This window comes from Leopardus geoffroyi, chromosome C1 (genome assembly GCF_018350155.1).
Source record: "Leopardus geoffroyi isolate Oge1 chromosome C1, O.geoffroyi_Oge1_pat1.0, whole genome shotgun sequence".
NCBI lineage: Eukaryota > Metazoa > Chordata > Mammalia > Carnivora > Felidae > Leopardus > Leopardus geoffroyi.
The window spans coordinates 42,994,230-43,021,467 of NC_059328.1; the positions used below are offsets into that span (position 1 = coordinate 42,994,230).

A 27,238-nucleotide genomic window follows, 5' to 3' on the forward strand; every position below is an offset into this window, starting at 1 on the left:
GTAGGCAAAACCTTTTAGGTCTATGGGGAAAAAACAGAAAGGTTTTGAAGGCGGGCAGACACAGACCTCCAAGAAGTCCCTCCTGCCCTCCCTCTTCTGGGCCTGAACTGCTGCGTTAGCAGGTCCCTGGTCAGAGTCTCCCAATCAGAAGCAACCTCCACCCCCAGCCCTCAAACTGGCCCTGTTAAATCTTTCCACTTAAATGCTGCTCTGAGGAGAGGGAGAAATGTCCCTGTAACCTTATTTCCTTTCTCACCCTTTTACTCATCCTTAAAATATCCTGTTCCCCGGAGACCGCAAGAGAGCCTCCAGAGAAGTCTCTAATGGAGTGCAGCTCCCTGAGGTTTGATGGAGGGGTGGGGAGAACTCTGGGCCTGGCTCATGGAGTGCTGTGTCCAGGGATGTGAGTAGGTGGTCAGAGAAGCCCAGAGGAGACATAGACATGGTAAAGGAGAGGGACAGGTCCCTGAAGACTCTGCCAATGTCTTGCCAGCCTTGATTCATGGGGTATAAGAGACTTTCCTACGATTTCAGGAAAATTCAAGTTTTCTCATGGATTTCAAAATAAGATTGGCAAGGAACAGAATAACACGCTGATTTTCCGAGAAGACATGGTTAGTTTTGTGTCAGATATGAATAGAGATGAAGAGGAAAGAATTCTCTCTGTGATGGGAAGTCTCTATCTCCAGGGGATCTGGCACAGCCCCATGGCATTGCTGAGGAGGAGAAGTGAGGCTAACATTGAACGAGCACTTACTCTGTTCCAGGGACTGTGATAAGCCCCTACTAGATCGCTGCCATTTAGCTCTCACACAGCAGCCCTGTGAACCAGGCACTGCGGGGCATGCATTTTTCTGATAAGACGCAGAGAGTTCATGGGTTGCCCCAAATCACACTGCTGGGAAGTGGTGGGAACAGGATTTGAACCCAGGTTGTCTCACTCCATGGTCCATGGGCCTAACGGCTAAATGAACCAGCAGCTAGGTCATAGTCTGGTTACTAGAGATCTCCCAGCATATGGCCGAGAATGTGAGATAAACAAACCCTTTCTATTCAGGGCAGGGATCCCAAGTGCCCCCATCACTCACTGCTCATTTTCCCTGAAGAATGCTTCTTAGGGAAATGCATTCTAGGAAAACATCAGTCAACAGCCCTCTGGAGACTACTTTTGATTTATATTATCTCAGTATTATCTCTAATATTTTATGGTGTGGTCTCTGCTAATGAACAGCAGAGGATATCACTGGGTGTTACACAGCTAATCCCCTTTATTGTAATCAATTCAGTAGCACTACTGCTTATGGAATGTCTGGATGACACTGTTATAAGATATTTAAAGAGATTTGAAGGCACAAAAACGAAATAAAAGCCACCACAATTACTGGAAGAAATTCTGTAAACCACAGCCTGGTTCAGACAATACTGATAGGACCCCGCAAGGATTTCCGTTTAATGGCTAATGTGGCGCCACCGTGTGGCAGGAATGTAAACACCAGTCACAATATACCCCTGCTTTGAAATTGTGTCCTAAGTTTTTTTAATTAAATTAAATTAATTTATTCTTGTTATTATTATTATTTTTTTTTTTGAGAGAGAGAGAGAGAGTCAGGGAGAGGGACAGGGAGAGAGCGAGAAAGAATCCCAAGCAGTCTCCACACTCAGGGTGGAGCCCAACTCAGGGCTCAATCCCACTGTTCTGGGATCATGACCTGAGCGGAAATCAAGAGTCAGAGGCTCAACCGACTGAGCCACCCAGGTGCCCCCTGATTAAGACTTTTTTTTTTTTTTAATTCCAGTGAGTTGCATTATTTTAAAGTTGTATACATAAAGTCAGGCTTTATTATTATCTCATATTACACTATTATCAAGGAGCCTGTAAAGTACAACATGGGTGACCTGTAGATCACGGTTCAAAATTGCTCCTCTTGCATGTTCAACTGATTAAAGAAGCTGTGTGAAGTAGATGAGAATTCTGATAATCTGACATTAGGTGCATTAGAGAGGCCTTGGCTGCACCCCATCTGGCAGGTCCTCAAAAATATGGTAACAAATTAACTTAGAGAAGCACTCTGAAATTGAACCAAAGAACCTTGGGATTTCTGGGCCAAAAAGAACGTGTCAGACAATATGGTGACCCTTCAGGAAGGTACATGTTAATCACGTGACCTTCTTCACAGTCACAAGCTTGCTCTGGCTCAGTCAGCTGTCTTTAAATAAATCTCATTTGGGGCACTTGGGTGGCTCTGTTGGTTAAGTGTCTGACTCTTGATTTCAGCTCAAGTCATGATCTCATGGTTCATGGGATCGAGCCCCACATAGGGCTCTGTGCTGACAGCATGGAGCCTGCTTGTGATTCTCTCTCTCCCTCTCTCTCTCTGCCCCTCCCCCGTCCCTCCTCCTCCTCCTCCTCCTCCTTCTCTCTCTCTCTCTCTCTCTCAAAAACAAAAACATTAAATAAATCTCATTTGGGAGCCCATCCTGGATGGATTTCACTGGTCAAACTCTTAGAGTTCTGGGAACACTTGTTGGGAACCACATATAGATACAGTGCATGGCATAGGGTGCAGTCAATACTTTTTGGTTTCTTTTCCTTTTACTAGTTGAAATGTGCTTTGTAAATGACAAAGTGACAAATGTACAAATGTCATTGACAAACGTTCCTGGTTAGAATGAGGTAGGTGGTACTGGTCCAATGGAAGAGACCAGTGTTTCTCAGAGACTAATGTATCTATGACTCACCTGGAGATCTGTCTACCCTATGCCTCCACCATTTACCTTCAATGTGTCATTACTATTTGTCTATATCATATCTCTCTCCACCTGTCAGTCATTCACCTACCTATCCCAACAGCTCTCTGCACCCAGGGGTCTGTCTCTTTACCCTTTCTCAGATAACATTGTTAACTGTTAACTATGAATAATTAGAATGTGAATATTGGCCAGCTCTTTTATTTCAAATCTAAATTGTTCCAAATGCCATCATTTTATTGGCCTGTCTAGAGATACTCATTATCTTGGACGGGCATCTTTGCACCTCTGGGTCACTGTTAGAAAGCACTGATCTCACTGTAGAGCTGGAAATTGTGTGTGATTTTTATTTTAAAAACATTTTTAACATTTATTTTTTTGAGAGAGAGACAGAGGGTGAGCAGGGGAGGGGGAGAGAAATTGGGAGACCCAGAATCCGAAGCAGGCTCCAGGCTCTGAGCTGGCAGTACAGAGCCCGATGTGGGGCTCCAACTCACAAATCATGAGATAACGACCTGAGCCAAAGTCAGACACTTAACTGACTGAGCCACCCAGGTGCCCCTGTGTGTGATTTTTAAAATGCTAAATTCTTGACATCAGCTCTTTGTCAGTTTGTTCTTTTCTCATATAATCTTAAAAAAAAATCTGACTGAGGTTTCTGTGTGGTTGAATTCTGTGAGGTTTTTACTAACCCAGAGCACACACACACACTCCCATTAAAGTTCTTGTCCGTTGAAATTGCCAAAGGGGCACAAGAGAACAAGGCCTGAGGACTCAGTGAGGACAAAGATTTCCATTGGAAAATGGTCTTGTATAATAATCCCATCATATCGAGGAGATAGGACAAAGCCATTATTTTTGTGCCTTGAGACTCACCTTCCCTCTTTCTGCCCAGTGCTGACTTGGGGCTATGGGCGGAGAGGCCTGCTCCTACCAGGGAAGTCCACGAGTGAAAACGGCCACGGCTGGAGGATGCTGAAGTCGAGCTTAATCTTCCTCACTTTGGAAGAGCTGAGTGCACACAGGAGTGAAGCAGAAGTCAGGAATCTATTGCCACGGGGTCCAGAGACGGGCGGGACTTCCTCAGGAGGTACTCTCAGCTGTGGGTGAACGCTCCACCTTGCCCCAGCCCAACTCTGGCCCCTTCGTAGCCACATTCTCCATTGTATGCTTGTAGCCAAGGACCCGGAGGCCTGCCAGCTCAGATGACCAGAACCCATGTCTCAGATGCATGATCTTGGTCCTCTGGACCCCGCAAAAGGTGCACCTTCTACTACCTGAAGACTCTGCAAGGTTTTTACGCTCTGGCCCTCTGTTTTTTCCTCCAGTAGTTCTGGGCAATGCTTCAAAAAGTGGATGTCAGGTTAGTTATAAGTTAAAAGGAACAGGTTTTTTTTTTCACATACCACGATTCCTCACTCACTGGTTTAATCAAATATCTAGTGTACTCACATATGAGTTTGTTTGTTTGTTTTTAAATATTTATTTATTGGGGGCAGGGGAAGAGGGCAGAGAGCCCAGTGTGGGGCTCGAATTCACAAACCATGAGATCATGGCCTGAGCCAAAGTCAGACCTTTAACTGAGCCACCCTTTTTGTTTGTTTTTTACAAAAAGTCCCTTTTTGTTTGTTTTTTAAGTTTATTTATTTATTTTGAGAGAGAGAGAGGAGAGAGCGGAGGAGGGGCAGAGAGAGGAGAGAGAGAATCGCAAGTAGGTTCCACACTGTCAGCGCAGAGCCCAACGCAGGGCTCCAACTCACCAACTGTTCATGAGATCATGACCTGAGCTGAAACCAAGAGTTGGATGCTTAGCCGACTGAGCCACCCAGGTGCTCCCTCATATGAGTTTAAAAAGGGTTTTTTTTTTGTTGTTGTTTTCATGAGTGTATTATTCAGGGTTCTCTAGAGAAACAGAAGCAAAAGAATATATATAGATATACAGAAAGAGATTTATTATGAGGTATTGGCTCACAGGATTATGGAGGCTGGTGGAAAGCTGATGGAAAGGAAAGCTGATGGAAAGCTGATGATGTAGCTCCAGTCCAAACCTGAAGGCCTGAGAACCAGGGGTACCGATGTTCTCGGGCAGAAGATGGAAATCCAGTTCAAGCGGATAACAAACGTACCCTCCCTCTGCCTTTTTGTTCTGTCCAGACTGTCATTGGATTGGATGATGCCCACCTGCCCTGGCGAGGGCAATCTTCTTTACTCAGTCTGCTGATTCAAATGCTAATCTCTTCCAGAAACCCCTTCACAGACACACCAGAAGTAATGTTTTACAAGCTACCTGAGCATCCCTTAGCCCAGTCAAGTTGGTGCATAACATTAACCATCACAGTGGAGCAGGGAGTGTATTTTTTATACTTGGGTTTCAATTTTTTGTACTTAAATACTTTCTCACATACTGTTTCTCTTTAAAGGTTTGGAGTTCGTGATGACAAATCTCGCTGAGTGAATTTTTGAGGGCTGGCCTGCGACTTTCCTTATCTCAGGCAACATTTGGTCCAGGTAAGAGCCAGCAGAACTGAAGAACTTGGGACCGCCAGGCCAACTCGAGTTGCTAGTTCCTGTCATTTCTTTCAACACCTAGATCTCTTTTTCATTGAAATGTGAAATCTTCTGATGCTTATTTAAAATTCATTGTCTTTAAGAATTTTGATTTTGAATAAGAATATTACTTTAAAAAAAAAAAGAATATTACTTTAACCTGGCCAAGTTGTGCTTTTTCATATTAATTTGAAGCAAAGCAGAACTCTGGGATTACTTCAACACAAACAATTTATTCTTCAGGATTTTTCTCTAAGTGGAGGAACTTTCTTGACTCCTACACAGCAAAAGTTGGTGTTTCCAGTCTTCCAGCTCAGGGGTACCCTTGATGTGATGCAGGCACCAAGGCCATCCTGAAGAAAAGCATATCTTCATGATATGCCTGCGTTCAACACGTGGGTACATAAACAAAAACAAGAGGACCTGCCTTGGAGGACCTCAAAAAGTTTACTGTGAGAGATGAACTATTAATTAGATGAGTCAGGTTTCACATATATGACAGTAAAGGAGGATGAAAAGTGCTGTGGAGCCATAGAGGGAGCGATGCGTTCTTGTGGGAGGAGGAAGGATGAGGCTTGAGAAGGACTTCATAGAGGTTGTGTGTTTTGAAGTGGCGTTTGAAGGATGTTGAGGTGTACTAGGCAGAGAAGCATGAAAGAATATTCTAGAAGGAGGCACAGTTAAACAAAAGGCCACGGAGTAAGGACAAGTTCTGGGAATGCTGAGTCATTCAGTGTTACTACGGCATAGGGTCCTTGGGGTGACCCGATGGGGTTAAGAAGCAAAAATTCTTCTCCCCTTCAAGGTCCTTCTAGCTGGACTAAGAATCAAATTGATATGAGACAGAATAACAGGAGTAAATCAGATTCAGTAGTGTACATATGGGGAATCCACGCAGACATGGATATTCCAAAGGCAGTCAGGCGAAATGAGGTATGTACATCATCCTGAACTAAGGAGAAGGGGCCTAGGAGTCTGGGGCTTCAGAGGAAAGAAATACACTTCACAGGACGATAAGAAGAAGAACAGATGTTGGCTAAATTCGACGTTTGCCCTTACAGATGGGTCACTCAGATAAAATTTATCTCTGCTAATAACCCTTGTTCTGGGACCCTCCCTGCCCCCCGCCAATTTAGATTCTTTTATGTAGTTAAAGGAGAGGTAAAAGTTACTCTTGAGTCTGCAGGGTCTCAAATGCCTTCAGCTCAAAATGATCTTCATGCCAGAGTGGTCCATCTTGGGGCAGCCTGCCTTTGACCCTACTATGGGATTGGAGAAGCAGGTGGGGACCAGAATTAGAAGGCCTTGGCTACTGGTGTGAGGGGTTAGATTTGTTCCAATCAGCCATGCACCCACAGAAGGCTTTTGAGCCCCTCTTTCAGCTGTTATATTGGATGAGCACTATTCCTTAGCTCTCTGTCTCTAAAATGTTTATTTTGAGAGAGAGAGTGCACACACACACACGCAAGCAGAGGAGGGGCAGAGAGAGAGGGATTCTCTCAAACAGGTGCCGCACTCTCAGCACAGAGCCAGACGTGGGGCTCAATCCCATGAACTGTGAGACCATGACCTGAGCCGAAATCCAGAGTCAGACACTTAACTGGCTGAGCCACCCAGGCTCGCCAGCCCTCTGTCACTAGAAGTAAGCCACTGTCCTTCTACTGGGTCTGCTGTTTCTTCTGGGTTCTCTGATCTCCTTAGCTCTACACAGCTCCTAATGTTTGCTTCAGGTTTCAAGGCTTTCAAAACTGGATTTGATGGAATGTTCTAATTTAGAAAAGAATTTATATTCTCTCTCTGGCTCTATACACTGTAGGCAAATGGCACTGATGTTTCAGGTTTGGGTCAGCTCTGTCTGTTCTCCCTTCAGGGAAGGAGGATTAGATATTCAGTATCTTTGAGTTTCATGTTCAGTTCTTAAGGATTTGTAGTCACCACCGAATGAATGAGTGTTAGAGCTGGTTAGTGATCTTCCTGTTCAACCAGGGGTATGGGGTACCTAACCAGATTAAAGACAGGGCTGAGACAAAAACTCAGGTCTTTCGACTCCCAGTCTAGTGCTCTTTCTGATGTGCTCCGGCCACTGCCACTGTTTATAGACAACTATGGGGCAGACCGAATGTACCTGGCTACTTCAAACACACAGGGCCGTGACTGACAGCTGGAGCTAAGAAAAGGTCAAGTTCCCAGAATGGAATTCTGTCCCTCAAGCCAGCCAACAAGGTTTTATGTCTTTTGATACCTTCCTTTCTTGTGAAATAGGAGCAGAGCCTACTTAATCCTTCAGCTGCAGCTGAGAGCAGGGATTAGACTGTGGTTGGGGTTATTTGTTTTGTGAGGGACAACAGGTCTCTGTTCCAGTTGTATCATCTTAGAGTCAGGGTTGGAAGGAAAGCTGGAGGTGATTTGTGAGAAGAGGCAGCCTCCTGTAGTCAACAGAGCATAGCTTATCAGATTCTCAGCGCTTTCTTCGGCTTTTCTTTTCCTTCCGCTCCAGTTTCTGTATTGCTCCAAAACAGAAGGGAGTGGCTTCGGAGTTCCGTTTCCCGCCGCCTCCGGAGCAGCAGGGAGACCAGCAGGGAGAACAGCAGGGAGACCAGTTGAGCAAAGAGGCGGCGGCGCTACCCGCCCAGCAGCGGGCCGGAACCCCGAAGCCAATGGTGCGCCCATGGGCGGGGCCCGCTGGCGGGCGGGGCCGTTCGTGCGCGGGGACGGCGGCTGGCCCTTTAGTGGGCGGAGCTGGAGGGCCGGAAGTAGCTCGGCGGACCGACGCTAGCCTGACCGGCGGCGCTGATCCGGTGACCCGGGGACCTCGGGGTGGCGGCCTTGTCTCTGTCCCCTCGAATCCCCATCCCCTGCCTTCTCGCCGTCCGGGACGATGGTGGCCCGCCTGCTGCTGCGCGCCTGGCCCCGGGTCCCTGCAGTTGGCCCGGGGCCCCTGTGTCGGCCCCTTAGCGCGGGCTCGGGGTCCGGCGAGTACCTGCAGCGCAGCATCGTGCCCACCATGCACTACCAGGACAGCCTGCCCAGGTGAGCCCGGCTTCCCGGTCCCCGCTGCCCTCCAGGACCGGCCCCAACCTTCACTCCCGTCAGTCACTCACGACTCTTCTACTGGACCCGCTTCCACCCGAACCCCCTCCCTGGGAGGCTGTCGTAACACGCAATCTGGAATACTGTCACTTTGAGAGTCTCCTGGTAGAGGAACCTCAGTACGTTCAAATTCTCTACCAGAACTCCACCCCCCCACCCCCCATTGCTCGCTCGGATTCTCCATCCTGAACCCTTCTCGAATTCTTTCTCCAGTAACCCAGCTTCCATCCTGATACCGAAGACTCCCTCATATTTCTTCCTGAAAAATGCCCAACCTTCATATCTCCAACACCACTCTTACCCCTCCAACTAGGGTGTCCCCTGAAGTACTTTCATGACTGCCCCGCGTTCCTGCCCAGAATATGGACAGGCCAATTCCTGATACATAATAGTTACCCTCCCTCAACTTTTCCCAGCACTCCGCCCTCAAGCCCGTTGCTCAGCCCCACTCCCTGTGCCTCCAGTACTCTGCTCTTATAGCAGCTCATCCAATACCCAGCACACTCCTCCAGTGTTCACCTTACCCTCCCCCGACATCAGCACTCTTCACCCCTTCCAGACCTTCCTCAGCTACCCCTAGGTTTCTCCCCCTAAAATATCCTTTCTAACCCACATCACCCTCTTCAACTCCAGCCCTCTCGTGGAATTCTAGACACCACCCTCAGTGCTCCTCTCAAAGTCTTACTCAGCTTAGATCCAGAACCTACCCCAGTTCTTCTATTCTTCTGTATTCCTCCTCACCTTAACTACCCTCTCCACCTTCTAAAATGCTTCACCGAGTGTACTTCCCCTATGAAAACCCAATAAATCTTCCTCTCCCTTTCCCTCACCCAGTATTTTTTTTTACTCAGTATTTTCTTTTCTTTTTTCGTATTTATTTATTTATTTATTTATTTATTTAGAATGCATGAGGGAGGGGCAGAGAGAGGGAGAGAGAGAGAATCCCAAGCAGGTTCCTTGCTGTCAGCACAGAGCCCTACGCAAGGCTTCATCTCAGGAACTATGAGATCATGACCTGAACCAAAACCAAGAGTCGGATACTAAACCGACTGAGCCACTCAAGCGCCCCTCACCTGGTATTTTCTTCAATATAAAAAAAACCTTTCGGTTTTCCCAGCCTTTCAACTCCCAGCTTTAATCTCAGCTGCCAGGGCTCCTTTTTCAATGTTAGAGATTTCCTGAAGTTCTCTTAGCGTCTGAAACCAGACTTTAACTTCTGTACTCGCTCACCGGTTAGTTCCGGGGACTTTAGACAAAGTCCCAAATTTGTCTCAAAGACCGTTCTCACTTCCTCTCTCACCAAACTGCCATCAGGGATCTCCCAGTCCAGGAGCTGGAGGCCAGGGCTCCCCATCCCATGAACAGAACATAGATTGTATCACAGGTATCATCCTCAACTACTAGGTTGCTATTTTTCTCCACATCCAGTAGCTGTTTAACCCGTTGTTATCCCTGCTGCCCACCCCCGCCCTCTCAGGAATATCATTTGAGGTGAAATAACTGTGCAGACATCTAAAGCAGACTAAAATGAGATTATCTAGCCCCAACCCCAGTGCTTAAGTTTGGCAGGAGGAAGGGAGAGAGAGAAAGAAAAAGTGGCCTTTGTGCCTGTAGGCGAATCCTGTGTAAGCTGAGCCCGTATGTGGGGGAAAGGTGAAGAATGACAGAAGCTCCCTTCACTTGCCAAGCCCAGTTGCATCTGAGTTTCAGGCAGGCCTGGGCTCCAGCCCGGTTTAAGATCAGAGGGATTTTCTCCATTAGAATTAGAAAGCTGAGAGTAATACTCCAGATCATTTCCTCCAACCTACAGCAGAAAAACCTGTCGGAATTGAGCTGTAAATGAGCTGTTGAGTCATCAACATCAATGCATAACTTTCAGCAAGGACACCCAGGCCTCTGTTACCTCAGTTGTAAACTGGTGGTTAGATAAGTTGAGATTCCTTTTATCTCTGAGATTCTAGGCTGGCAAAATGTATTATCTTTGACACTCATTTTGATGTCCCACTTGGTGAAGAGCTCTGGCTTTGAAGTCTGGTAGAACTTGGCCTCATATGCTAGATCTGATGCTTTTGTAACTTCAGGCAGTTCCGCTAATTTCTTTGAGCCACGGTTCTTCCCTGCAAGGTAGGAATGGAACACATACTTCATAGAGCTAATGTGAGGATAGAGTGAGGTAAGATGCCCAAAATAGGGAACTATTTTAAGTCCTTGGCCTGGGGAAGGACTAGTCCCTTTGTGGTGGTCCAGTTGGATCCCATTCCCTCCCTCTTCCTGTCATATCACTGCCGCCTTATGACCCAGTGGCCTTGGACTCACTTTCCTCTAAGAATCCTTGCACCGTCATTTGTTTGTTTTTTAGGTGTTACGAAATTTTTTCTTGGCTCTTCTTTAGTGTGGTCAATATACATTCCATAAAATTTAGCTTTTTAACCATTTTTAGATGTATAGTTCAATTAGGTGTTATTTTTTAAGGGCTCTATTTATATACACTGAACAGTTAGCCTCAGAATATAAAACTGCAAGCCGTGAGGGGACAAAGGGTGGATCAACCTGACCGACTCATTCACATTATTAATTTGAGACACATTTATTGGTATGGATTTGGAGACCAATCAGTCATGGTGAGGAGTGTACATATGGGGAGGGGGCGGGGAGGAGATTTGACAGATAGTTAAGATATAATGTGATAAATGGGAAGCAACATTTCATCGTGGTTAAGATTGTCAACCTGAACATAAAGAGCTGCAATGAGAGGCAGATGAGCATTTCTTTGGGAGTAAAGAATTGCAGTGTGGGGAGCACAGATTCAAGTACATACCCAAATAAGATTCCCACTTGTAGGGTGAAAGCAACAGGTTTATATGAGGAAGAGATAGGGGGCAGTTACATGAGTTGAATTAAAAGGGGGAACAAAGGTTTCCTACACATGCTTACAAGCCAAACTACTCCAGGGTATATATTAACTGCTGACTTTTCTTTTTTTTCTGGAATGTCCATAGCCATTAGTCTTGTGATCATGGTGTTTGTTCTCCTGTTGACTTCTCAAACAATTGTTTAAAAACAATTACCATTTTGTCCAGAAGGTTTTGGCCAGTTCAAACAAAAGCAAGTAAGGCAGTTTCTCTACAATGGCTGCTTCAACTCCATTTTAAAATGGCTCTAGTCCTGTCAGTTTTTCACAAGATCATGAGGCAGGAGTTAGATCTCATTATTGTTTTCAAATATTTTTTTAAGTTTATTTCTTTCTTTTGAGAGAGAGAAAGAGAGCATGAAAATAGGGGGAGGGCAGAGAGAGAGAAGGGGACAGAGGGTCCGAAGTGGGCTCTGTGCTGACAGCAGAGAGCCTGAGGTGGGGCTCGAACCTGTGAACCGTGAGATCGTGACCGGTGCGGAAGTCAGATGTTTAACTGACTGAGCCACCCAGGCATCCCATATGTTATTTTTAATCCAGCTCAACTTCATACTAACTGCACGGGTATAAGCAAAAGTCATCTAACCTTAAACTTGGGATGATAATGTTACCTTTCTCTCGGGATTGTTAGAATTAAATACCCTCATATAGTGCCTTTAATACAAATCTGGTAAGTACTTAGTAGATAATCATAAGTACTGTAGCTGCATTAGGCACACATGTGTTGCATATATAGGATGTGCTTGTTGACAACTATTGCATCAGTGTGGAGGTAGGAGTGATGGTGCCTGGGCGAGTAAGGGAAGCTTCACAGAGGAGGTGACATTTGCAGAATTTGACGATCACCAAGTGAGAGAAGTGAGGGAAGGATAGAGCAGCTAGTGCCCAGGAACAGAAGCCTGAAAATGCATGACATGTTCAGAAATGTTGAGAAGTTTATGGAGAGCCCAGCCCAAAGTAAAGAATCACCATTTGGGCCCTAAGTTATTAGAATTGGGCTAGGGGTGTGTGTGTGTGTGTGTGTATGTGTGTGTGTGTGTGTGTGTGTGTGTGTGTGTGTGTGCACGTGCGCGCGCACACGCATTGGGGTAGGGATTGGGAGAGACCCATTGTGTCTTTAAAAAAAATAATATCAGTCACCATTTAAGTTGTATAGTTGATTCACAATAAATGTCAATATTATTTTGTCTTTTAATCCCTAATCATTTTAGATGATAGTTGATGTTCAAGACAGAATGGGCAGGTTCTCTAGAATTCAGACAGGGAGGGAGGTGAGGCCAGAATGTCCAAGGTATGGAGGATAACAGGTAGAAACAGTAAGGTTCTGGGTAGGCCCCAGGGGCATGTCCTTAAAATAGATCGGCTTTATTCCAGTGATAACTAGATTGTGTAAAAATTACAAAGGGTTTTTTAGCTGTGTTCTTGGCAGGAAGAACAGTGAAGTGCCTGCTGCTTGGAAGCTGGGTAATGATAGCAGGTCACTTACACAGAGTCACTTACACAAGGGATAATTAGTGAGATATATCTGCTTGGTGTTTAGATGGGGATTCTCTAGATTGCGGGTGGGGAAGGAGAACCCGCGTGGTTAAGATGGAACTGCCAGGCATCTCTCAAGTCCCTAACTCTACCTCTTTCAAGGCACCTGATGAATTACATCACAGGCAGCACAAGAAACTACAGGTGTGCAAATGAAACCCCTTTTGGTATTTAAGGAGCTGCCAAGAGTCTGGGGGTGACCTTGCGACTTGATTTCTAAAGATAAGACAGTCAATGTTGCCTATAAGTGAACACTTACTGGCCTTTGTGGTAGCAAGTTACCGAACTAAACTGGCCTAAGCAAACAAGTATAGGGACTCACAGACCTGCAAAATCCAGGTTGGATTAAGGGCTCAAGTGATGTCATCAAGACTCTTTTGCCTTTCCACTCGAAGCTATTCATTTGTGTGATTCCATTCTTAGCCAGGCTCTCTCCTTATGGTGACAAAGTGGCAGCCACCACTTAAGAGACCCCAACCTTTTAGTGATCTCAGCTAGTAGAGATTTGCCCCTCCTAACTGTGCAAAAAAAATCCTGTAATTAAGTTTTATAGGTTCACCCTGAGTCTCATTGGGTCTGAACCAGTAAGCTGTAAGCCCACTCCATGGATTTGGGTTGGAGTCAGCTCCACCTGAACCAGAGGGACTCGGGTAGGAGGGGTGCTGTTACCAGAAGAAGAGAGAATACATGGAAGGCAGGCAAAACAATAGAAATGGTGAAACGTTGTGCTGGGCACAGCTAGTTCCCTAGGGATGTGAACAGTCTAATGGCAGAATTTGGATCTATAGGACATAAGGACTGAGTAGATTAAAAAAAAAAACCTCGTATTTAATTGAGTGCTTACTAGGTGCCAGGCACTATTCTAAGTCAGTGACATGCATTGCCTCATTTAATCTGCACAGAACCCTAGGAGGTACATATTAATATCAAAAAATTTTTTTAATGTTTATTTTTGAGAGCGGGCATGCGCATGGACACAAGAGTGTGCATGAGTGGGGGAGGGGCAGAGAGTGAGGTGGACAGAGGGTCCGAAGCAGGCTCTACACTGACAGCACAGAGCCCGATGTAGGGCTCAAACTCACCGTGAGATCATGACCTGAGCCGAAGTCAGATGCTTAACTGAGCCACGCAGGTGTCCCTAGGAGGCACGTACTAATATTATCCCCATTTTATAGATGAGGAAAATCAGGTATAGAATGAGTGGTGTGCCCAAAGTCACATAGCTGTGAATGATGAAACCAGATTAGCCACTGCAGCTATGCTGGCTTGTAAGGGGAAGAATCAATGTGACTCCTGAAGTTACAGTCACAGAATTGTAGAGGGGCCTTAGAGACCACCTTTTTCAGTTCCGTTATCTTACTAAAGACAAAACTGATCACCAGAGGTGAAAAGGGACTTGTTTTAAAAAATTTTTAACAGCTTTGTTGAGATATTGTTCACTTTTTAAAAGTGTACACAGAGATTTTTTTGTGTATCACAAGAGTTGTGCGACCATCACCGCTGTCCAGTTCATTTTCATTCCCTTCCGTCCACCCGCAAAAAACACCCGTACTCATTAGCAGTCACTCCCTGCCCCCCTCCCATCCCTGGTAACCACTGGTCTATCTTCTGAAAAGTGACTTGTTTATAACTAAACTCAGGTTTGCCTGGCTTCAATGCTTATGCTTTTCCAGCATACCACACTGTCCCTAGACAGAATAAATCTGCAGTCGGCAGGGTCATGCTCCCTTGCATACGTTCCATTTTGCATCTCAGTACCTGCTTGGAGGAGCCTGTGTGTCAGAAATGAAAGTATCAGAGCAGAAAGGCTTAATGACAGAGTAGACAGGGGAGGGCAGAGGACCGAGTCTTCAGAAAACATGCACTTTTAGAGAAAGAGGACGTAGGGAAAAGAGACTCAGAAGAAGATGATGGAAAAAACACTAGCAGGGCGGGAGGAGAGAATTTCTAACTCCATCTTTGATGTTCTTAAGGATCTCACGGTTTGCAGTCTTATGGGGGAGAGGACACAGTACATAGCCCACTAAATGTGATGGAGAAGAATCAGGGCTGGGGGAGGAAGGGAAGGAGTAATCAGTGCCTGTTCTCTGGCAGCCCATGTGCTGGTGGAGGTCAGAAGTTTCAAGGAAGGATCCTGATGAGTGGCGAGCTTCCCTCTCTGTGCATCACTGTAACCACGAGAGCCAACTCTGCAGTTCTTCCCAGCTCCACATTCAGTGGCATTGTGTTGGTAGCTTGAAATTTGCCTGGTGGGAGAGTTACAGAAATTGGTAAATACTAAAAATCAGGGCTTCACCCCTTCCCACCCGGGAGCTGGTTTACTAACCCACCCCCCTTTAGAGTAGCAAACAGATGAGGATGGGGAGAAGGTGGTATACTTGGCTTTGAGAGGAAAGAGACTTGTTTAATGCAGGTGATGGGGGTCAGGAGGGTGCTGGTCCTTCCTAGAAGTTGAGGGGTGGCTTTCTTTGGAGAGAAATCTGAAAGCAAATGGTGTTTTAGAATAGTCAGATTTTTTTTTTTTTAAGTTTGTTTATTTAGAGAAAGTGTGCTTGCGAGGGAGGGGCAGAGGGAGAGAGAAAGAATCCACGTGACAGCGTGGAGCCTGATGCGGGACTCGAACTCACGAACCATGAGATCATGACCCGAGCCGAAGTAGAATGCTCAACTGACTGAGCCACCCAGGCGCCCCTAATAAGGACTATTTTTCTAAAACTGCTGTTGCCTCTAATTTAGAATTTTGTTTAAAAGAACTTTTGGGGGCGCCTGGGTGGCTCAGTTGGTTAAGTGCTGACTTCAGCTCAGGTCATGATCTCGCAGTCTGTGGGCTCGAGCCCCACGTTGGGCTCTGTGCTGACAGCTTGTAGCCTAGAGCCTGCTTTGGATTCTGTGTCTCCCCCTCTCTCTGCCCCTCCCCTGCTCGCGCTCTGTCTCTGTCTCTCAAAAATAAATAAACATTTAAAAAAAATTAAAAAGAACTTTTGTTAATGTCCCTATTGTATTAAAACAAAGTCGAGAAAATTAGGTAGATAACTATGAGTAGATAATTATGAGGTAGCTGAGGTAGTATTTGAGATTTTCTGTGTAGGTCCACGAATATAAGGACAATAATTGATGGCGTTAAAGTGTTATGAGTGGTTACTCAGTGCAGCTAAGTCCATACTGACTGTAAATAATTCAGATTAATTTTGACATCATGTTTTTGGTAAACATGCATTGAAAAATAAACTGAAGAATCACAGTATGTCTTACATATAGTAGGCTTTTAAACTGTGTTTTAAAGGGGCGCCTGGGTGGCGCAGTCGGTTAAGCGTCCGACTTCAGCCAGGTCACGATCTCGCGGTCCGTGAGTTCGAGCCCCGCGTCGGGCTCTGGGCTGATGGCTCAGAGCCTGGAGCCTGTTTCCAGTTCTGTGTCTCCCTCTCTCTCTGCCCCTCCCCCGTTCATGCTCTGTCTTTCTCTGTCCCAAAAATAAATAAACGTTGAAATAAAAAATAAAATAAAATAAAAATAAACTGTGTTTTATGGATAATTTCACAGTTTTCCAAAATGGCTGCTGTATTTAGATTTTTTTTTTTTTCAACGTTTATTTATTTTTTGGGACAGAGAGAGACAGAGCATGAACGGGGGAGGGGCAGAGAGAGAGGGAGACACAGAATCCGAAACAGGCTCCAGGCTCTGAGCCATCAGCCCAGAGCCCGACGCGGGGCTCGAACTCACGGACCGCGAGATCGTGACCTGGCTGAAGTCAGACGCTTAACCGACTGCGCCACCCAGGCGCCCCTATATTTAGATATTTTGAATATATTAGTGCTGATTTTGAGCTGACAGAGGTAACTTCGCAAACCACGATTAAGTTTTGGTATTATAGGCTATATCATTTAATAAAATTACTGACATGAAAGAAAGTACACCTCACTCTGCTGTCCATGTGTTTTCATTCCACTGTGGACCAGTAATTTTATCACCATAGCCATCATTGGGATTGTACTGGTAGAGAATGATGAGTAAGTACACACACAGGAAGATCTGGTTCTCCTCAAAGGACTCTTGGTGGCTGGGCATAGCTTGACCGTCAATCCCATATTTGGCTGGCCCTTGGACAGGACTGTGCTTCATTTCTGTATGATTTTCTCTCATAAAATGCACAAGGAAAGTTAAAAAATAGAACTTTCTGTTTTCATCTTGGGGAAGAAAAGTGCAGTTGTTCCAATTAAGAGTAGGATTAAAATCAGTACCAATACAGGGTTAACACAGGTATTGTAATTGTGACTAGGGAACAGGAATGCTTCAGGCGGCTTCCACTTCCCTATTTTGAATCTGTTATTTGAATATTTATTTCGCCTATGAAATTCACCATTAAGACGTTAGAAAGTTCTTATTTTACCTTTAAAAAAAGTTACTATTGATGCTTACATTAGTAAATCCTTCTATTCTGATTTGTTTGTGGATTCCCATTATTGGTTTTTGTTTTTGTTTTTGGAAGGAAATTATCTGGTCATTAGTTATTAGTTTGGGTTATGAAGCTAATTGACCCCTTCCACATATCGTCACACTTATACTTAGTTTCTTTCCAGGCTGCCTATTCCTAAACTTGAAGACACCATTAAGAGATACCTCCGTGCACAGAAGCCTCTCTTGGATGATGGCCAGTTCAGGTAAATGCAGAGAACCCTGAATGACCATGGTTGGGTGGTTCAAGAGAGGCTGGCAAGTAGTAGTTTCATGAAGTGTCTGTGATCCAATTGGGTCTCCAGAAATCTGGGACCTCGTCCTTACATTTTCAAGTTTAGGAAATAGATCTTCACTCAGAAGGGGCTGAGCAAGCCCTGAAGTGACATTGTGTCTAACCAGACTCAACAGGCAATGGTTTATAAGGCAGAATGCCAAATTTATACTGTATCTCGTCAGGTGGACCTGGAGGCTAGCTGGTAATGGTCATTGGCAGAGGGCGTGTGCTGTTGGTAGGGAGTTCGTTGAGGAGAGCACATGGCAGACCAGCAGTTTGCTTGTTGAGCATGTGTACTGAGCTGGATAGGATGCTGCCTTCCCCCCACCCCAATTCATTCCCTTCTGGGAACCTTAGTATGTGACTTTATTTGGGAATAGGACTGTTGCAGGTGTAATTAGTTGAGTTCATACTGGAGTAGGGTGGGTCCTTAATTTCGTATGACTGGCATCCTTAAGAGGAGAAGAGACACAGAGACAGCCATGTGATGATGAAGGCAGATTGGAATGCACCAATAAGCCAAAGAATGCCAAGTTTAGCTGGTAACACCAGAAACGAAGAGAAAGGCATGGAACAGAAAGAGAATACGGCCCTGTCAACACCTTGACTTTGTACTTCAAAGAACTATAAGAGAATACATTTCTATTGTTTTAAGCCATCCAGTTTGTGGCATTTTGTGATGGCAGTCCTAGGAAACTAGTTCAGCATGGAATTGGAAAATAATATTGGATATTGTCAAAAGTGGGTTGCATTAAGTTCTTCTATCCCACTTTTCCATAATGGAAGGTTTTGTGCATTTAACTGGCACTGTCATTAGAATCACAGAGTCCTTGGGGCGCCTGGGTGGCGCAGTCGGTTAGGCGTCCGACTTTGGCCGGGTCACGATCTCGCGGTCCGTGAGTTCGAGCCCCGCGTCGGGCTCTGGGCTGATGGCTCAGAGCCTGGAGCCTGTTTCCGATTCTGTGTCTCCCTTTCTCTCTGCCCCTCCCCTGTTCATGCTCTGTCTCTCTCTGTCCCAAAAATGAATAAACGTTGAAAAAAAAAATTTAGAATCACAGAGTCCTTCACTGAACAGTGATGGAAAATGTAGATGAATTGTTCATAATCTAGTCCTCTGCTTTTAAATATTCCATATTAGTCACTTGAAGCTTCTCTTGACATAGTTATGATTTAATAGCTACCAGTTACTAAGTATTAGGTTTAAAACTATCCTGAATCCTTAGCTTTAAAAATACTTTTTTTAATTTTGTAAGGTGGTATATTATTTCTGTTTTACACATTAAGAGACCAAGACTTAGATCAAGACACATGTCCAGGGTCCCACTCAGCTCTTCTTGACTCCAAAGCTTATGTCCTTTTCTCCATACCAAGCTGCCTCCTAGATTATAGATTGTTGTGTGAGATGTCGATTGATCTTCCCGATCAGTTATTTTAAGAAGATATCCTAAATGTATCTGTTTGGGATTGGTGGCTGTTCTTCTTGCTCAGAGGGACTTCCTGATTTCAGTCCCAGGTTCTAGGGATATGCTACAGGGGCCCCACAGCTCTGTGTAAGAGTTCTTGGCCATGAGTCTGGAAATCATGTATTTCCTGCCATGGTTTGATTCTGTCTTTTCTCGAACATTTCAGGAAGACAGAACAGTTTTGCAAGAACTTTGAAAATGGGATTGGAAAAGAACTGCATGAGCAGCTAGTTGCTCAGGACAAGCAGAATAAACATACGAGCTACATTTCAGGTAGGTGGGCTGGGCTGTGGGCACGCTATTCCTCAAGCCCTCCACAGTGGAAAGTAAGGCATCGTCTGTCCTGTTTTGGTCTCAGAATATTTTTGGTGAGACCAGCCCACCAGAGTAATGTCTCATCCTCTCTTTCTTTTTCTTTTTTTTTTTTTTTAATTTTTTTTTTTACACTTATTTATTTTTGAGAGAGTGAGACAAAGTGAGAGTGGGGGAGGGGCAGAGAGAGAGGGATCGGAAGCAGGCTCCAGGCTCTGAGCTGTCAGCACAGAGCCCGACGCGGGGCTCGAACCCACAGACCGTGAGATCATGACCTGAGCCGAAGTCGGACGCTCAACCAACTGAGCCACCCAAGCGCCCCTCATCCTCTCTTTCTGAGGTAAACATGAAGGCCGAGTGAATTCCTCCTCCACTAAGATCTCACCTGGAGTCAGTGCTGAGGAGCAATGTCTTGCCTGCTCTGTAGGTAGGACCGAGACAGAGCCTGATCATTGGTTCTGTTTGAAAAGGATGCAGGATTAAGTCCTGTGTCCTGCGTATATCATCCTAGACCCTTCGCACTCTGGCCTAACTGCCCTCTCCAGCCTCATCCCTTACTCTTCTCCATGACAGTCTCATGCCTCAACAAAACTCAACAACTCACTGTTTATTTAGTCTTTCATTCTTCTGCGTCTTTATCCATGTTGTTCCCACTACCATTTTTTAACCTGTCAAATTCTTTCTTTAAGACCCAAGTATGTGGTTGCCAGATGGCGGGGGGTGGCGGCGGGGGGACAGGCAAAATGGTCAAAGGGGGTCAAAAGGTGCAGACTTCCAGTTATAAAAGAAATACGTCATGGGATATAATGTACAGCGTCGTGACTATAGTTAATACTATTGTATATTTGAAAGGTGATAAGAGTGCAGATCTTGAGAAGTGTCATCACAAGACAAGAAGCTTTTATAACAGTGTGTGGTGATGGGTGTTAATTAGACTTACTGTGGAGATCGTTGTGCGATATATACAAAAACCGAATCGTTGGGTTGTACACCTGAAAGTAACAGTGCGTTATGTCATTTACATTTCAATTTTAAAGAGAAAAGACAAAAAACATCCAGGTGGGATGATTTTTCCAGGAAACCTTTCAGTTCTCCTCCCTCTCCTTTCAGAGTTTGTTTTTTCTGCCTCTGTTCTCACAGAACTTCTTTTAATTTAGTTTATATTTTCATAAGGTTATACATGCACATAGTTTACAGAATCAAATGGTTCTACCAGTCTTGTTTGGAAAAATGGCAATTTCCTGACCCTCCCCTAGTTTCCCGCTTCTTACTTCCAGCTGCTCATTCTTCTGCTGTCTACCCCCATTCTGCACATCACATGCCCGTTATCACTGCTTCTTAACTTTTTCAGTTGTAGGCATTATCTGCTGACGTCTCACTGTGGAAGACCAGAACTGAGCAGTCGCTCATGTCCCCACCACACATATGAGTGTACATGCACACGTCCCATTCCCTGACTATTGCAGGGTGGTTGTTTGTCATTTTGGTTTGTTCGATACGTAGTGTTTATACTAAGGACCACATATACCCTATTGTCAACTGAGTCGTGGAGCATACTGAGATTGTTTTTCCTGTTCCTGTGTGAACTTTTTTCCTCTTAAGTTAATAATGGTCTTCTACTTTATTTTGTTTCGTTTTCTATATGCTTAATAATTTATTGGGGAAGTTTTTTTCTCATCTTCCTTCGTAGTCTGTCTCCAAGTTGCTTTTTTTCTCTGTTTTGCCCGCTTTTCTTTCTTCAGATCCTTCATAATCCTTCTCTGTTGTCTTAGATTTGAGTGAGATATTGAAAAGCTCTGTGGATAAGGGTGGGGCTGGTCCGTCAGAACTTCACTGTAATGTGACCCGGCTAAACCATTTCCTTGGGGTGCCCTTGTACTAATGTCTCTGGGTTAGACTCCCAAGAAAGGCTTTTCCATTAAACTGCCAAATGGTATGTTCCCCGGTTGCTACTGTTGTAGGAGTAGAGTAAGGGAAGAAGGCTTGAGATCTCACCTATGACTTCTGTCCCTAGTTTTACTTTCTCCAGAGAAGAAAACTTGTCTGCCAAATACTACGCATTCTGGGGGTTCTGCTGTGTAAATCATGTTATCTCTTGGCTTTCTCTGCCACTGGCTTAAGGTTGGCTTTTTTTATGTTTATTTATTTATTTATTTATTTTGAGAGAGAGAGAATCCCAAGAAGGTTCCTTACTGTCAATGCAGAGTGCAACATAGGGCTCGAACTCACTGTGAGATCGTGACCTGAGCCGATTTCGAGAGATGGACGCTTAACCAACTGAGCCACCCAGGCGCCCGTGGTAGACACATTTTCTGATAAAATATTGCTTCTGGAATTTTTACAGGTGAAATATCCACAGGAATGTAGAAGGCTAGTTTGGATGATCCACACACTGACTATTATTTCTAATTGCTTTTTGAGCATTTCTTAAAAGAGGGAGTACACAAATGTACAGCGTACCCAGACTGATGGTGAATACTTTCCCCCACGTTAGGTTGACAGCCAAGTGTGAATGTTGTCCCTGAAAGGAGATAAAACAAGAGAAATCCAAGGAAATGGGTGGGAACTAACACCTGTTCTGTTTGAGCGTGAATACAGGTGAGATGTTACTGTATTTCTTTGAGAGTCAAGAAAGGAAATAGAATGAGAAAGAAAAAGCAATAAACCTAGGGAAATGGAAATCAAAACCACAATGATATACCCACCAGAATGGCTGTAGTCAAAACGACAGACAATAATTAATGTTGCCCAGGACATGGAGAAATTGGAACCCTCATGCATGGTGAAAATGGTGCAGCCACTTTGGAAGACAACCTGGCAGTTCCTCAAAAGATTAAACACAGACTTAACTACGTGACCTAACAATTTCATTCCTAGCTGTTGCCCTAGGAGAATTGAGAATATCCATCCACACAAAAACTTGTACACACCAGCATTGCTCATAATAACCAAAAAGCGGAAGCAATCAAAGGTCAGTCAACCAATGAATGGACAAACAAAATGTGGTATAATGGAACATTACTCAGCAATAAAAAGAATGAAGAACTGATACACGCTACAACATGGCTGAACCTCAGAAACATAGTAAGTGATAGAAGCCACATGCAAAAGATGGTGTACAGGTCGTGAATTATTGCAGATCGAAAAAATAATTAGGGAATTTCACCCTCTGGAGGCTGATGTCATTTTTTTCTGCATATGCTTGTTTTTCTCCCTCAAATTTTATTTTTAGGGACTACATTAACTTTTTATGTTGTTCTTTTTTACTTTTATTTTTTAGGCCCCTGGTTTGATATGTACCTGTCTGCTCGAGACTCCATTGTCTTGAATTTTAATCCATTTATGGCATTCATCCCTGACCCAAAGTCTGAGTATAATGACCAGCTCACCAGGGCAACCAACATGACTGTTTCTGCCATCCGGTTTCTGAAGACACTTCGGGCTGGTCTTTTGGAGCCAGAGGTTTTCCACTTGAACCCTGCAAAAAGTGACACTGATACCTTCAAGAGACTCATACGCTTTGTGCCTTCTTCTCTGTCCTGGTATGGGGCCTACTTGGTCAATGCTTATCCCCTGGATATGTCCCAATATTTTCGGCTTTTCAATTCAACCCGTTTACCCAAACCCATTCGGGATGAACTCTTTACTAATGAGAAGGCTAGGCACCTCCTGGTCCTAAGAAAAGGACATTTCTATGTTTTTGATGTCCTAGATCAAGACGGAAACATTGTGGGTGCCTCTGAAATCCAGGCTCATCTGAAGTACATTCTCTCAGACAGTAGCCCTGCCCCCGAGTTTCCCCTGGCATATCTGACCACCGAGAACCGAGACGTCTGGGCAGAGCTCAGGCAGAAGCTGGCGAGTGGTGGCAATGAGGAGGCCCTGAGGAAAGTGGACTCTGCTGTGTTCTGTCTCTGCCTAGATGACTTCCCCATTAAGGACCTCGTCCACTTGTCTCACAACATGCTGCATGGTGACGGCACAAACCGCTGGTTTGATAAGTCCTTTAACCTCATTATAGCCAAGGACGGCACTGCTGCTATCCACTTTGAGCATGCTTGGGGCGATGGGGTGGCGGTGCTCAGGTTTCTTAACGAAGTGTTCAAAGACAGCACTCAGGCCCCTGCTGTCACCCCACAGAGCCAGCCAGCCCGCACGGACTCTTCTGTCGCCGTGCAGAAGCTTAACTTCAAGCTGAATGATGCCTTAAAGACTGGCATCAGCACCGCTAAGGAAAAGTTCGATGCCACCGTGAAAACCCTCACTGTCGACCTCATCCAGTTTCAGAGAGGAGGCAAAGAGTTCTTGAAGAAGCAGAAGCTGAGCCCTGACTCGGTGGCTCAGCTGGCCTTCCAGATGGCCTTCTTGCGGCAGTATGGGCAGACGGTGGCCACCTACGAGTCCTGTAGCACTGCAGCATTCAAGCACGGCCGCACTGAGACCATCCGCCCGGCCTCCATCTTCACCAAGAGGTGTTCCCAGGCCTTCGTCAGGGAGCCCTCCAAGCACAGTGCTGGAGAGCTTCAGCAGATGATGACCGAGTGCTCCACGTACCACGGCCAGCTGACCAAAGAAGCAGCAATGGGTGAGATGGGGTTGGGGAGCATGCCCTTGGGTCGTGTTGCCCTCAGCTCTGGGGTAAGCCTCAGTAATATTCTTCTACTCCAAGTCTGATTTCTACCACTTTCCCAGTTTAAGCCATCTGCCAACTCCCAGATGATTATTATTTTCTACCCTAGCAGTCTAAACAGCCAGACTAGCACTAGGGATCAGAATGTTCTTTTCCTCCTAAGCAGGGATGGAGAAATGCATCTAACTTCATCCTCACTTAGGGTCACTTTCAGCTGATTGTCTTTCTATTATTTATTATTATTTATTGGCCATCTAACTTCTGACAATCCAGGATTTCTGAGTCTGCGGCCTCTCTTGCTTCACCTCACTTGTGTGTTGGCTTCCTATCAATAGGCCTTCTCCGAAGGTCTTCCCAAATCTAAGTGTCCTCCTTCCTTTGCCTCTTTGTGGTAAAATCGGAGACCCGGAAAGAATTTGGAGGACCATATAGTCCTGTCCTTTTCATGCACCCTAAAGTCCTGGAAGTAAAAGGGATCTCCCAAGACATTCTGGTCTCATCCTTCTCCATTTTAGGGGTAGGAAACTGAGGCCACTGGCTCAGCATTGCACAACAAATTAGCAGTAAAGCTGAGATTAGAACTCTGGTCAAATACCCTTTATATTTTATTCCAGTGACTCAATCTTGTCTTTTACACTTGACTTGGACTTCGGGTTTTATTTGGGTTTTTGAATTCATAGCTCTCTTCATGCACTTTTCTTGACTGCTTGACTAAACTAACTCCGTTTCAGAATTTTAAAAATCATACTTTAATTTTAGGCCCTGCTGCAGAGGTTAGTGAGTTGGAGGTGCACATGTGGAGGCAGATAGACCCTTCTTCCACTCTCAAAGATGCCGTGAAGGGGACTCCTACTATGGGTGGGAGGTTTTACTAAGGTCTCTTAATTCCGGGATTCTGAGACTCTGGTTTCCTATTTTGTCTTTGACAGGCCAGGGCTTTGACCGACACTTATTTGCTCTGCGTTACCTGGCAGCAGCCAAGGGGATTGCTCTGCCTGAGCTATACCTGGACCCTGCATATGGGCAGATAAACCACAACATCCTGTCCACGAGCACTCTGAACAGCCCAGCAGTGAACATTGGTGGCTTTGCCCCTGTGGTCCCTGATGGCTTTGGCATTGGGTATGCTGTTCATGACAACTGGATAGGCTGCAACGTCTCCTCCTACCCAGGCCGCAATGCCCGGGAGTTTCTCCAGTGTGTAGAGAAGGCCTTAGAAGACATATTTGATGCCATAGAAGGCAAATGCATCAAAACTTAGCTTCTGAGTGAGTGAAAAACTTCCATCACTTCTTGGACGTGAAAATTGGAGCCTAATAGCCAGTAGGTGCTAGTATAAGAATGAAACTAATCATGAGGTGCCTAAGCAGCCAGTGCTGTAAGACTTGAGCTTTAAGGTCATGGTTTTAAAAATTTTTTTTTTTTCAACGTTTATTTATTTTTGGGACAGAGAGAGACAGAGCATGAATGGGGGAGGGGCAGAGAGAGAAGGAGACACAGAATCGGAAACAGGCTCCAGGCTCTGAGCCATCAGCCCAGAGCCTGACGTGGGGCTCGAACTCACGGACCGCGAGATCGTGTAAGGTCATGGTTTTAAAGCTAAACATATAATTTCCAAGTGGGACTAGACCACAATTAAGGGTAATGTGAGATTTCAATTTTAAGGACATTTGATCAGAAGGTGGGATTTGGAAAAATAACTCTCAGGTGTATTTATTGTTGAAGCAGAAATAAAATTTAATTGTTGCTTGGAGATGGTATCTTTCAGTTGTTGTTTAACCTAATTTCCTAATCCCCACAAAGAACATTAAGTTCAGGTAACAGTAAGTTCCCATGGCTCCTGGCTCTTCAGGTGAGGTGGGAAGCACTGTTTCATCCTCCCTATGAACTTGTCTCTCTCTCCTGGGGACATCTTCTCTTTGATTTTTTTTTTTTTAAACATTTATTTATTGTTGAGAGACAGAGTGCAAGCAGGGAAGGGGCAGAGAGAGAGGGAGACACAGAATCTGAAGCAGGTTCCAGACTCTGTCAGCACAGAGCCTGATGCAGGGCTCGAACCCATGAACTGTGAGATCGTGACCTGAGCCGAAGTTGGAAGCTCAACCGACTGAGCCACCCAGGCGCCACCGGAACATTTAAAGACATCTTCTCTTTAAAAGTCCTCTTCATTTTTCTAGTAAGTGTTCTGCTGGTGCTTCATTCTGATAGTCCTGCAGCAGTGAAGGATATTCCAATGGATTTGGGGAGTGTTATTTGACTATTCCAGCCAAATCAAGATTTATAATTGGTGGTGTATTTATTTTAACCAGTTGAATCTAGCGTGCTATCTGTGGCCTAATGTACACATGATCACTCAGTACATTTTGCACTTGAAATCTCTGGTTTTGAGTGAACACAGAATTTTATGTTAATCTATTGTTATAACACCACTGTGATATGAAGGGTGTTCTGTTCTATCTTGTGTTTTGAAAAAGAAGGGTTTTTGTTTGTGTTTAATTTCAGCTGCATTCCCAGTGGATACCCCAGTGACTCAGTGGACAGCTGGGATTTGAATTCCGGGACTGGCCAGTCACCAAGCACTTCCAAAGCATCATCTCACTTAATTCTTCTTACAGTTCACATAAACATGCCTGCACCCCTTCTTAGTCGATTCCACCCTTCACTCAGTAATCATTTAGTGATGACCCAACAGGTACCAGGTCCCCTGTATTCCGTGGTTTGATTAGAGAGGGCCATCTGAAGGCTGCCAGGGCACGTGAACATGATGTTGCTCTCACCTGGGAACTATCAAGAAAACCTGAACTAGAGCCCCTCCGTGCCCGTGCCAACCCGGAAGCACTTGCCGAGGCCCCGCCCTGCCCGCCCTCTGCTCTGCCGCTTCCTCTGCGTGGTAGCGGCCACTGTTTGCTTTCGACCGCGGAAGTACGCTGGTGGGTTCGTGCATCTGTACGGACAGCGGAAATGGTTGACAGGATGACAGGCAAGTTCAAAAGCAAGTTTAAAACCTATGCTATCTGTGGGGCCATTTGCAGGGTGGGTGAGTCAGACGACTCTATTTCTCCGACTAACCAAGAACGAGGGCCTCGTCTCAAAGAACTTCTAACTGGAGAGGATCCTGGATGTGTACTATTTGTCATAAACAAATAGTGACACCGCCCCCCCCCCCCCCAACACCTGAACTCCTGGTATCCTGGTTCTACCGTGTCCTCTCTATGTGACCAAAGGCGAGTTATTCTGCCTGTCTGCTGTGTGAGTTTCTTTTCGTAGAATGA

General features: G+C 45.2%; 1 protein-coding gene across 5 annotated transcripts; it reads left to right on the forward strand.

Annotated features, from left to right (window-relative positions):
- The first annotated feature begins 252 nt into the window (after positions 1–252).
- CPT2 (carnitine palmitoyltransferase 2) lies at positions 253–25,719 on the forward strand. 5 transcript variants are annotated; one of them, XM_045477447.1, is made up of 6 exons: positions 253–729; positions 5,169–5,256; positions 17,410–17,490; positions 22,617–23,921; positions 24,896–25,363; positions 25,551–25,719. In XM_045477447.1, exons 3-5 carry the CDS (start codon positions 17,475–17,477, stop codon positions 25,225–25,227), a joined length of 1,653 nt encoding a protein of 550 aa, XP_045333403.1. In that variant the 5' UTR covers positions 253–729; positions 5,169–5,256; positions 17,410–17,474; the 3' UTR covers positions 25,228–25,363; positions 25,551–25,719. The 5 variants fall into 5 exon arrangements, with proteins under 5 accessions (XP_045333403.1, XP_045333399.1, XP_045333401.1 ...); XM_045477445.1 differs by lacking the exons at positions 253–729; positions 5,169–5,256 and adding exons at positions 8,024–8,325; positions 19,191–19,297; XM_045477446.1 differs by lacking the exons at positions 253–729; positions 5,169–5,256 and adding an exon at positions 8,058–8,325 and having other exon boundaries at positions 17,399–17,490.
- The last annotated feature ends 1,519 nt before the right edge of the window (positions 25,720–27,238 follow it).